This window comes from Zalophus californianus, chromosome 4, assembly GCF_009762305.2.
Source record: "Zalophus californianus isolate mZalCal1 chromosome 4, mZalCal1.pri.v2, whole genome shotgun sequence".
Taxonomy (NCBI): domain Eukaryota; kingdom Metazoa; phylum Chordata; class Mammalia; order Carnivora; family Otariidae; genus Zalophus; species Zalophus californianus.
In genome coordinates, this window is record NC_045598.1 from 72,356,509 (window position 1) to 72,369,428 (window position 12,920).

The 12,920-nt window shown below is 39.8% G+C and overlaps 1 protein-coding gene across 1 annotated transcript in view; it reads left to right on the top strand.

Moving 5' to 3' along the window:
• Window positions 1-12,322, top strand: part of CLCA1 (chloride channel accessory 1) — a 30,061-nt gene extending 17,739 nt beyond the window's left edge. The window contains exons 8-14 of the mRNA XM_027608295.2: window positions 1,757-1,931; window positions 3,767-3,873; window positions 5,855-6,070; window positions 6,653-6,914; window positions 7,966-8,136; window positions 10,482-10,721; window positions 11,818-12,322. Of these exons, the coding sequence (XP_027464096.1) occupies window positions 1,757-1,931; window positions 3,767-3,873; window positions 5,855-6,070; window positions 6,653-6,914; window positions 7,966-8,136; window positions 10,482-10,721; window positions 11,818-12,206 (1,560 nt within the window). The 3' untranslated portion in view covers window positions 12,207-12,322. The remainder of the gene's footprint in view (window positions 1-1,756; window positions 1,932-3,766; window positions 3,874-5,854; window positions 6,071-6,652; window positions 6,915-7,965; window positions 8,137-10,481; window positions 10,722-11,817) is intronic.
• Window positions 12,323-12,920: the final 598 nt, after the last annotated feature.

Here is a 12,920-nt window from a genome sequence, read left to right on the forward strand (position 1 = left end):
CCTAAAATTGATTTCCACTGTATGCACAGTCGGCTGCAGAACCCTTGTCCAGATGCCGGCGTGCATCTGGATTCTCTTGCCTCTGCCACTCGCCCAAGCTTTGATTAAAGAAGCAAATGAGGGAGGGGAACGGACAGTGAAATTGCTGACATGTTATTCTAAATTCCTGCTAAGCAAAACCTTAGGGGAGATGAGTAAGGCCAGATGGCCTGGTGGTGAAGAGAGAACTTCTGGTTCTGCATTTTCCACTTAGATGGGTGAGAGAGAGTGCGAGAGATACAACTGGAATTTAGATGCTCCTCCTGCCCAATGGAGTTCAGATGTGGGATGGGAGGAGCCTGTGTGGGAAAATGATGAGGGAAAGAGCCTTGTGTACTAAACTGTCTCAAGTTCTCCGCTGGTTCCTGCTGCAGAGCCCTTGTCAGGTCCGTTCTGGGCTTCTGTGCCTGCTGAGGGGCCCCCTGGACTTTGTTCTCTGGGCTTGATCAGGGCCCAGTCCTCTTTCCTGGTTGACTCAGCCCCACCCTGGCTCTCACTATTGGAGCAGAGCCCAAACACTCCCTTGTCCTCCATCCAGCCCCTGAGCAGACTGAACACCCCTTAGCCTGTATAGTGAGATGACCTGTTCTCTTGTCTGCTGACTTCTGTCTTTCCTGTGGGATATATGGGAATTTCTACATGTTTTCCACGACACATAGCAGTGATCGGGAGTAGGACAAAGGAATCCAAATTAAGCCCTTTCTCTGTCCTCTCAGCTTGGTCAGATCAAGGCCACGGCCAGGGTTGAGAGGATCCTGGGCTTTGGGCTCTATCATGTAGCAGCAAGCACAGTTCTGTTCTCTTCCCTTAGGTGGCAGCCCCTCTCAGAGTTCAAATAGAGTGTAGCACAAGTCCCCTCTGCTCTTAGCTTTCCTTTCAACCTACTTAAGATGCTTTCCTTTTCTGACAGTCTGGTCCAGATTAGAGAGGTTACTTAGGCTTGATTGCTAGTTTTCCCTTCTTCTGGGTCTCTCCTACTCTTTTTAGGGGAAGAGTGGACTCTTGCCTTCCACTTCTGAAATGAGTAACACTATTTTTTGAATCTAATTTTCCTTCTATCATAATCTTATCCAACATTGGTAAAAGGTGTGTGCTTTCTACACAATGTAAAAAACTATAATCTGTGTTAATCAGGAATAGTTGAAACATAGATGTCATAGGACAATAGGAGCTGGGGTTAATAGGAACAAAATTATTTGTTAATCAGAGGGAATATTAAAAATTTTAATATTGTGACCTGGGTACTTACTGGTCAGAACCAATGCCAACCATAAACAGCTGGTATGGTCAGATGGTGAATATCATATAAGCTAAATCTACCCTGCGTCTAATATCTCCCAAATATTATACCTATTCAGTGAGGGTGGTTTCTGAAGGCATCTGGGAACCTCCAAAATCCTGTCAAGGAGAAAGCATATGAAGAAAACTAGAAAAACCTCCTTCGCTGCTTCCCCAGTGCTGTCTATCCCTGGACCTACCCTGTATCCTTCTTTACAGAGCCCGCTCTGCAGTAGGGTAACCAAGGGAAAAGACTATTGTCAAGTTCCATGAATGTTGCTGATTTAAAATTTTATCATTTCAAGACAGAGAGATATTTGACCATTCTCAGGCACTTTTGTTCATTCCCTCTGGGATTTCTCTTCTCATTCCCTTTAAATGCAGTTCTCCCAAACCCCTTGGCCCCCCTGATAACTCATGCCCTGCATTATGTTCTTAGGTTATTAGGAAGAAATTCTCAACAGATGGATCTGAAATCGTGCTGCTGACCGATGGGGAGGACAACACTATAAGCTCGTGCTTCAACGAGGTGAAACAAAGTGGAGCTGTCATCCACACAGTTGCCCTGGGACCCTCTGCAGCAAAAGAACTAGAGGAGCTGCCTCAAATGACAGGTGAAGGGTGGTCTGCTGCTGTTGTGTCCCACTGAATTGTCTCTTCCACTGGACTGTGAGCTCCACTGAACTGGGGAGAAGGGGAAGGATGGGATATATAGAGAGAGGGGTAATCTTATTAACCAACTACCTGCCTTTACCTCTAAATGACCATTAGAATTGACTCTACCCATTTCTTTTAAGGCCTCAATTCTAGGATTATGGCAGTCTGAAGGAAGATGGGATCAGCATAGCACTCTAGTTAGGACTCAGGTCTCTCTTCCCAGACACTTTGTAAGGACTGCAAAGAATCTAATAGGTTAGCCAGGAACCACTCTCTTCCAGTTGGCAACTGGCTTAGAGACCCAGGGGAGACAGATGACAAGCCACTAACTATATAACACCATGATACAAGTACTCTATTAACAGTAGAAAGCACCGTAGAAGAGAAAGTCTTTGACTTTATTAAGGGAAGGAGAAGGTCCAGAAAGGTGACATCTAAGTTGACACTTCAATAAGGAGTAGCAGGGGAAGGGCAAAGGGCCTGCTAAACCACACACAAGGTCACTCTGAAACTGTAGAAAACAATGCAGTTTCTCCATAAAACATTAATATATGAAGCTTCTAACTATCATACACAGACAGATGGTTAAAATAGATTCCATATGTGCCTGGCTTCTTTAGCAGAGTAGGTGGGCGCAATTTTTTTAACTTAGGGCCAGTATTATGGATATCAATTATTATGCTGAGTTGCCACCTGAGGCAGCTAAAATGACAGGACTGCTTGTTTCTAATACTACCTGCCTTAGGCTGGGTTTCCTAGAAATAGAGCCTGAGACAGGGATTTGGGCACATGTGATTTATAGAGGGAGAGCTCTCGGGAGAATAGGAGAAAGGGAAATGGGACAAGACAGGGGAAGGACCCAAGCACAGAAGTGGACTTAGAGTCTAGCTGAAGCCTAACCCTACAGGGGGCTCTCAATCTGGAATTGCATCACACACCTCGTACAATCTTGAGGCAAAAGGGCTGATCTTTTGTACCACTGTGTCTTTCAGTCAGTGGCTGTGGACAGTCAAGACAAGGTGGAGGTGAGGGAGCACGTTATTTCTCCAGCAAGCGTAGTCTCTTTTGGTAAGGCAATTCTCCAGAAAAAGGGGCAGTTACATGCCATTAGCAGCTAACACTTAGAGCAGCTGGGGAGAGATTTGCTTGCTTAGGTAAGGGTAGCTGGGTGGGGCCCCAAGAGAATTACCAAAGTACTTACCTTAAACTTTGGATGGCATTAAGAGTTTAAAAGTGCTTTCACATCAACTATCTTAGTTACATATGTTCTAAATAGCCCAAGACTGAGAGACCTGGTGTATAATCTATTTTTTACTACACATTAGACTTTTCTATAACTGTCCCTTGTCAGCTGTTATTTCTTGCTGTTGTTACATACACATGTTTTATGATTTAGGAGAAAACCCAAAAGTCAAGCTTGTTAAGATTATGTCTAAAATAAGAATAAATCAATAGGCTTGGAATAAGGCCTAATGAATTCTCTTTTTGAAGTGTATGACCTTTAAAACATGAAATTTTATGCTCCTAGTTTTGACTAATCAGAGATTCATGGCTGCTTTGCAGATAATTGACATAGCTGGACAACTGAGATGTTGTCGAAGCTATTATTTAGTAGGATTAAAAACTTAGCATCGACTTCTGAATTAATCTGGATGCCTGTTTGATGTTGATTGATACTTTAAAAATGCAATAGAATATTTATGTCACATATTCTGCTATCTTAACAATAGCTAAAATGGTGCAAATACTTGATTTCTAGAAAATAACTCCTGATAATATAATTGCATTTTAGGAGGTATGCAGATGTATGCTTCAGATCAGGCTCAGAACAATGGCCTCATTGACGCCTTTGGGGCCCTTTCATCTGGGAATGCAGCTGTCTCCCAGCGTGCTATCCAGGTCAGAATTTTTACTCTTTGGTTTTTCATGTTTACAAATAATCATAACCAAGATGGAGGGTTTAATGGTTAAACTTTTTAAGTACTACATTCTTCCAGTAGTAAGTTAAAACTAAAAATAGAAGTTTCAGTCTGATATTGGACATTATTCCTAAGATGCAACACTACCGTTTTAAGCAAAGCAATTAGTGTTTACCTGTTTGGAAACAATACCGTCTTCTCCATAGAAACCAGCAACATACAACATTGGGTCCAAAAATTCTTTTTTAACATCTGTTAACAAGCACCCATAGCAATATAATTGGCTCAAATTTTTCTTCACAGTAGATCATCTTAACACAAATTTTCTGGGACAAGTAAGTGCTCAGGGATTACTTGCTCTATTTTTCCATTACCTCAAATGTCTGATATTTGTCAAGATTTCCTTATAATGGATGAAAAGTGTTTTGCTCTGTGAAAAGCCCATGATGTCAGTCAAGACACCTGGGCCTAAAAAAAAAAAAAAGACACCTGGGCCTGCCATTAACTCTAACTGTGGGTTAAGAACTTCACCTTTCTGGGCCTTGGTTTCTCAGCCAGATAGGAACCAAAAAACATCCACGGGCTCTTCTGGTTCTAAAATTTCAAGAAAACCAAACTTTCTTTCAAAAATCTTGGGACTATTCATTAAGAAAAGGACAAATGTATTTTAAATGTTCTTCTTGAAGTTTCAAAAGCTACTCATATGAATTTTTAAGCTAGAGAGTAAACAATCAGAACTCACATCTGTGTGAATTATGATTTTTATTGTGATAACTTTATTGTGAAAGTTTGGCTGAAAATAAAAGAACAATGTCATGTCAAAGCAAAATAATGACAGATTTGGAAACAACACGTTTTCTGATCTACCTGTTTAGCATTTAATCAATCAAAGAAGACAGCAATTTTACTCATTTGGTTTACCCTAGCTCAGATTTAGAAAATTAAACTCAAGAGTCCAGTCTGGAAATTGGAGGAATGTGTCTGAAAAAAAAGTGATTAAACTGATGAAAGGACAAGTTCACAGTCAGGCAGTTTCTGCCCATTACTTTTGTATTTAAGAGGCCTAACAGTGAGAGACAGAAATGAGCAGAACTCATTGACCCACCCGCCTTAAGAATCAGATATAAGAGCCCTCCACTTGTTCCACATCCAAGATCAAATCTACCTGTGAAATTAGAAAATCTGATTCTATGACCCAGCCACCCTATCTTCTCTTAGATATCAGTTTAAGGACAAGAAATAATTACCAAGGAGACAATCCTCATGGTCACATTCTCTGTAAAAGTCCTGTTAACCCTTCCCCATCTCAGTCCCTGCTCTAACCACTCCTTCATTCTGCTCCAAACAACAAATCAGCCTTAGTCCTTGACTTACTTCATTTATTTTCACAGGGACTACAATAACACTTGACCCAGCATTGGTTATTTGCAAAAAGTCCCAGTCAGACCCCTTAAGAGTTTATAGTCTAGTAAACAGGATGAGGTATAAACACTACTAGGTATAAAGCAAAACACACTGTGAGAATATCAAAGGAGTGACAGAATCACGATTCTGTGGGAACTCACAGGAGGGAGAGATTATTCTCAGTCAGTAAGTGAGATGGACAATAGAGAAAGTGTCATTTGAACCGAATATTGAAGGATTGGTAAGGCTTAGACAAATGGAGATGACTGTATAGACTTTCAGGAAAAGCAGAGAGTATGATAAAGTCAGAGCCAGGGATTCATGACTGTCATTTGGGGAAGTGGTCTCGTTTGGGTGTAGAAATAAACATTGTGGAAGCTAAGGCTGGAAGAAAGGTAATTTAGAACTGGATAATGATAAGACCTAAATACCAAACCAAGGACTCAGGCATCACTGAAGGCTTTTAATGGGGCAACTGAGAATTGGAGGCAGAATGGAAGAGACTGTGTGATGGGGACTGTATTCTCCAGAATGTAAAGAGTTGTTTTTCTTCACAGCTTGAGAGTAGAGGCTTAATGCTCCAGAACAATCAGTGGATGAATGGTACAGTGCTTGTGGACAGCACTGTGGGAAATGACACTTTATTTCTCATCACTTGGACAACACAGCATCCCCAAATCCTTCTCCACGATCCTAGTGGAAAGAAACAAGATGGATTTGTAGTGGACACAAACACCAAAATGGCCTACCTCCAAATCCCAGGCACTGCCAAGGTATGGGCTCAGGTTTTATCTTTCCCACAATTTGACAAGATAAATTAAAGTTTTTACAAAATAATCATAGCTTTTTAAATGTGGGTAGTTGCTAAAAGGAGAGTTAGTATTGAATGAAAGAAAGAACAAGGAAAATTCTCCATCCAAGTCTCTATCTCATTAGTATGACTGCAAATCAAGGGAAAGGAAATTGGTGATATTTTCTCCAGGTACTAAAGGGAGACCTTTCAAATTACATAGAAGTCAAGATGCAAAATGGTCCTTGAAACTACGGGATCATGAAAAACATTTCCTCTACCTCTGGAACCCATTGATTTGATACTGCTTTTTAGAAACCAAGGAAATAATAAGGACACAGCTTCCTCACCTCATTTTCCCCAACTAGGATTTTCCTGACAGTAAGAACCATGTAGTTAATCCAAATGTACCAAAATTTCCCTTGGCTGACAGAATATAAGAGATCTTCTTAGATATGCTTGTAACATACTTGTATCAGATAAGCCCTTCCTATAGATGGTATTAAAGTCAGGTCTGTCTCACCTACAGTTATTAATTGGAAATGTCTCCATTTGTTTTGGTCAGGTTGGCACTTGGAGTTACAGTCTGCAAGCAAGCTCACAAACCCTGACTCTGACTGTCACCTCCCGTGCTTCAAGTGCTACTTTGCCTCCAATTACAGTGACCTCTAAAATGAACAAAGACACAGGCAAATTCCCTAGCCCTATGGCAGTTTATGCAAAGATTCATCAAGGATCCTCACCAATCCTCAGGGCCACTGTCACAGCTGTAATAGAATCAGTGAATGGTAAAACAGTTACCCTGGAATTATTGGACAATGGAGCAGGTAACCATTCAAAAAATTGGAAAACACATCTTTCTTTTCCAAAAAGCAACCAAGGAATAGAAGGAGGGCATGATCTGGTGAGGACGTTAGAAGCAGGGAGTCCACTACTGGGGGTCTGGCTGGGAGAGTTCCCTGCTTCCCCCCAATTCCTATATTTTAAAATGTTGAAAAACATGAATAAGGGCCTACCTTTAGCTTCTGCAAAGACCAAACACATTAGTGGCTCAAGTTCAATACACTCAGACACTCCAGGGAGTTGTCAGAGGGTATTCCACACTCCCCAAAAAGGGAAGGAGGAAAATTAATAGCTATCTTATGTTATCTTCATTTTTATCTTTACCACACACTTTTGAGATATTGTTATCCCCACATTACAGATGAAGAAACTGAGGCTTTCACATTTAGAAAGCAGCAGAGATAAATTCAAATGCAATTATATATGCCTGCTATATGTATGCAGACTCTGTATTATCTTGCCCCCAAAATGAAAATCCTGCCCATATTTTTTAAATAAATCTAACAGGGAGCGAGAGAAAGAGAATTCTACATTTCTTTTTAGAAGGAACATGACTGTTTACTCTGATGCAAGTAACTTTATTAGAACAAATTCTGTAAATGAATTTCCTACCCAAATCTACCCTGGTGAGAAGTCATAAGTTTTAAAAAAAAATCATATAACATTTTTTCTCCATAGTAATGTACAACAATTCAACTCAGTTCAACAGATACTTAACGAATAGTTACCTTGCGCTATGTTGGATGTAGCAGACACATGGCATGACCTCTGATTTCAAAAAGAAAGACAACAATTCAGGAAGACAAAATATACACATATGAAGCTAAACACACACAGAGACATATACACACGTGTGCATGTGCACATAAGAGAAAAAGTAGATTTCATCTTTAACACAATCAAATCCTAAACTATCTTGGAGATAGCACAAGATTATCTTTGCTTTGAAAATTTTTAACCCATATATGAGGTAGAAATATACAAATGCCCATCTGCCTTTCAGATATTCATTAATTCTTTCATTTTCCTGTCAAGGTGCTGATGCTACTAAGGATGATGGTATCTATTCAAGGTATTTTATGGCTTATGATACAAATGGTAGATACAGTGTGAAAGTGTGGGCTCTGGGAGGAATAAATGCAGCCAGCCAGAGGGTGACACCCCAGCAGAATGGAGCCATGTACATGCCTGGCTGGATTGAGAATGGTAAGTAATCTGTAATAACACACCTGGCTTGAGTAAAAGGTTTAGGATCAAGAGAAAACCAATAAGCCTGTGGGGAGAATGGTGTGATTTAATATCAGGGTTTCTCTGTCTGAACACTACTGACATTTTGGGCCACATAATTCTTTGTTGTGGGGGCTGTCCTGTGCATTGTAGGATGTTTAGCAGCATTCCTGGCCTCTACTCACTAGTTATCAGAAGCATCCCCCACAGTTATGACAATCAAAAATGTCTCCAGACATCATCCACTGTCCTCTAGGAGGCAAAATAACCCTCAGTTGAAAACCAATAGATTGAAAGTAGCTTTCTACTGCCTGGGTTCACATTCCAGCCCTCTACCGAAGGTAATCTCTTTGTGCTTCACTTTCCTCAGCTGTAAAATAGGAATAATAATAGTAACTACCTAATAAGGTAGTTATGAGGAATTAACAAGAAAATACATCTAATAAGCTGTTGCTGGTAAATAGTAATGTTCAATAAATGTTTGCTATTATTTTCAAATAAATTTTAAAATATTTTGTAATAAAGCTCTTTCCACTGATAGTGGCATTTCCATAGAATAAGGGAATTTAGGGCTTATTATATACATCAGTATCACAAGCCCCACTGTCTCCTTTCTCTTGCTCAGACCAGGGAAAATAGTAGATGAACCTAATACCAGCCAGTACACTGAGCCCTCATGTAAGCATGTGGGAAAATTGTGCTCCAAGAAATAGGCAGTCCTATACCACTCTTGGTCATAAACACTTACCCTGGATTAGAGTTGGAATTGGGACCAAGACTAGTCCTGATGGGTTCCAGGACTTGTTTTCCATCAATCTCTACTGTCTTGGGTAGGTCTTTTCCTAGCGCCTGGTGTATTGTAAGAACAGCTCCGCCAAGAAGCTTCCCACTGTCCTATTTACTTGGGTGTGTGCTCAGTAAAAGGAGGATTCTAGGACATGTGGTGTTTCATGCAAAGGCGATCACAGGAAAAAAAATGCTTTAAAGACATTGCTTCCAAAGCTCTTTCACGTATTTCAGCTAAGTTTATTTTCATTTGTTCTTCTTTCTGAGTTAGGGGAAAAAGGCAGGAGTTTAGCCTTCTTGGCTTAGTGGCCATATTTAGCCGAATGTGCAGTGTTTTACTCACATTAGGACATTACATTCTTCTAATCATCCCATTTTGCAGACAGAGAAACAGAGGCTAGAGAGGCTTTTGGTCTAACTGTGATAGGACTAACCATGATAGGACCTGGCTTGGCATTAGAGAGCCATGTTTTTCCCCTCTATCCCTTGATGAGCCTGAATACCAAGAGAGATGGTCTCTATTGGTGAATTGAATACTAACTCTGAACCCGCTACAGTATCTACTTTATCTTTGCCCTAGACCAGATTGATGGGTATGAAGATCAATCTGTCTTTACAGACAAAAATTTTAAAGGCTAAAGAAGTAGAGTTTATGAGAGAGTAAATTCTGTGTAATGCCATATTAGGGTATTATGGAATATTTTTATTGAAATTAGAGTCGGAGAACCCTACTGATTGAGCAGGCCAGGGTATTTTTTGAATTCCAGGATTACTTTTATACAACCTTTCAGCAAGAATGTGAAGAAAATTGAGATTGCTACAAGCACTAAGTTCCTATGCATTCAATGAGAAAATCAGAAGTCTTCCAAAAGCATAAAATTTTAGAACCTCTAACACAAAACAGTTTATGAGAAGCTGCAATCTAATAAGAAAGATAAAACACAAACATAGAGAAAGAGGGGAAAAATACATGGAAGGAATAATCAAGGTAATTCTTGATGGTCCAGATGATTAATTACCAAATACATAGGAAAAATAATAAAACCAACAGTATTATCTAGGTGAAAGAGATTTCTTGAGGCTGTCTAAGAAGGCTTAAAACAGAGGTAGGATTTAAGCTGATCTAAGAAGAATAAAATCAGGATAGGCAAAAAGATGGGAAGAGAAACAATTCCAGGACAAATGTCACGAAAATAAATTATGAGAATTGTTATTCCATAAAACATCCAGAAAATATCTGTAAGATAAAAAACTGTGATTCTCTCTTTGCTTTTTTTCCTCTGATGCAACCTGATTTGGGATCTTTACACCAAATAATTAAAATTAATTTTGTGTGTGGGAGGAGAGAAGGCAAAGGTGAGAGTAGGAAGAGGTCAATCTGATAACAAAATGAAGTATAGTCATATAGTTGCTTACAATGTAATGAAATGAAATGAAATGTAATGTAATGTAATGCAATGCAAGGTAATATAATGTAACATAATGTAATGTGATGTGATGTGATGTGATGTGATGTGATGTGATGTGATGTGATGCAGGTGAAATAAAATGGAATCCACCAAGACCCGAAATCAGTAAGAATGATCTTCAAGGCAACCAAGTGTGTTTCAGCAGAGCATCCCTGGGAGGTTCATTTGTGGCCTCTGGTGTCCCACAGGCTCCCATACCTGATCTCTTCCCACCTTGTCAAATCACTGACCTTAAGGCAAAAATCCATGGGGACAAATTTATAAATCTGACTTGGACAGCTCCTGGGGATGATTATGATCACGGAAGAGGTAAGCTGAATGTGGTGTGGCCCCTGTAAAGGAGTTTACCAGCCAACAGAGGTGCAGAAGGAGGTGAGGCAGGCAGGCAGGCATGTTGTGGTGCATGGGGAAGGCAGAAGCCAAGAGGGATCTTGAATGTCCTCTGAAATAAAAGGTTAGGGTTTTTAAATAGGAGAGGTTTAGAACCTGAAAAACTGGCCCACTTGAAGTTTTAAGAGGTTTCAACCAGTAACAGGCAATCTAGGTTTTTTTGAAATCTTGCCAAGCTGTCCTTTAATAAACCCCATTTTTAGCAATGACTCCTGGAAAGGATTGGGAATAGAGCATAGATATCTATGGAGCAGAGCTGACCTTTGGAAGAAACCTCAGGTCCTACTAGATTTTTGTCCCAAAGTATAGTCTTCAGATTGCAGCATGGGCATCACGTGAATGCTTGGTAGAAATGTAGAACCCCAGTCCCCAACCAGATCTACCAAACCAAGAATCTGTATTTGAAGATCCCTGGGTATTTTGTATGCACATGAAAGTTTGAGAAGCACTGGTACCAAAAACTCCTCTATAAATAATAAAGCACTAAGCAGTAATTTAAAGGCTTCCTCTCTCAGCCAGATGCATGCACAGAAATACAGACCAAGGCTTTAGGTCATGCCTGTCCATTTATTTATTTATTTTTTTGTTTGTTTAATTTTATTTTTTTGAGAGAGAGAGAGAGCATGTGCGTGCACATGAAGGGGAAGGGTGGGGGCGGGTTAAGGGGTGGGGAGAGAGGGAGAGGGAGGGGGAGAGAGAGAATCTTAAGCGGGATCTATGCCCAGAGTGGAGCCCGACATGGGGCTCAATCTCACCACCCTGAGATCATGACCTAAGCTGAAATCGAGTTGGATGCTTAACCAGCTGAGCCACCCAGGCACCCCGGATCCAGTTTTATATTTATCACTCTGTTGAGATACACAAATAAGAATGTAAAAAGAATACTAATAAATATGGACCATCAATTACATTTATTCACTGGAAATTTATGGAATGGTGATATAGTTTCTAATAGACTTTAAAACTTCTTTAACACTTGAGAATTACAATCACAACTTTTTTTTTTCCTTTTTAGCTCACAAGTATATCATTAGAGTAAGTGCAAGTATTCTTGATCTCAGAGACAAGTTCAATGAATCACTTCAAGTGAACACATCTGATCTCTTCCCGAAGGAGGCCAACTCTAAGGAAGTTTTTGTGTTTACACCAGAAAACATCCCTTTTGAAAACGGCACGGATCTCTTCATTGCAGTTCAGGCCGTTGATAAGTCCAACCTAAAGTCAGAAATCTCTAATATTGTAGGAGTGTCTCTGTTTATTCCCCCACAGACTCCTCCAGAGATACCTACTCCTTCTCCTCCTTGCCCTGATATTAATGTCAACAGCACCATTCCTGGCCTTCACATCTTAAAAATTATGTGGAAGTGGCTAGGGGAATTGCAGCTGTCAGTAGCCTTGGGCTGAGTTTTCATGAGATGAATAAATCATCCATCCTTCTTTTGATTATAAAGTTCTCCAAAATATATTTTAAACTTTCCTGTAGAGGGCGATATAATGAAATAAAATGCTAAACAACTGGCTACATATGTATAAAGACTATCATTGAAATACAAAAGTTTAATCATCGCACAGGCATTTATTAATGATTTTTAAAGAAGAGGTGCTTGCATTGATAAATGAAAGTATGTTTTAATTCCTTTTAAGGAGCTTTGCCAATTAAAAAGAACATGTAATTGCAAGTGAAAGGTGCCAGATGCCCAGCTAGGTCAAACTATTTAAATACAAAAGGCATGGCTTGTTATTTGTATCAACATTACCAGGAATAAGGATTCTCTTCTCTAAATTTGCAAGGATTATACATTTCAGGAAGAGATTGCACTGCAGAAAGAAACAGTAGCATGAAGTCTCCTTAGGCATAGAAATGTATGTTATGTGCATGAAATTACAAGTCAGTGATGCTTAAAGCCACAGTGGTAGGAGATGAGGTGGGAAAGGTAGGTTCAAGCCAGATGTGAAGGGGAAGTGATTGAGAAATAAACGTTTTTTGTGTACTTTGTGCTAAATGCTCTACTAATGCCTTATATGCATTATCTTATGTAATACAATTCAGTTCATTCAACAAATGTTCATCAGCTGCCTATTATATTCCAGGCCCATGGTAGGTCCTGAGTACAAAAA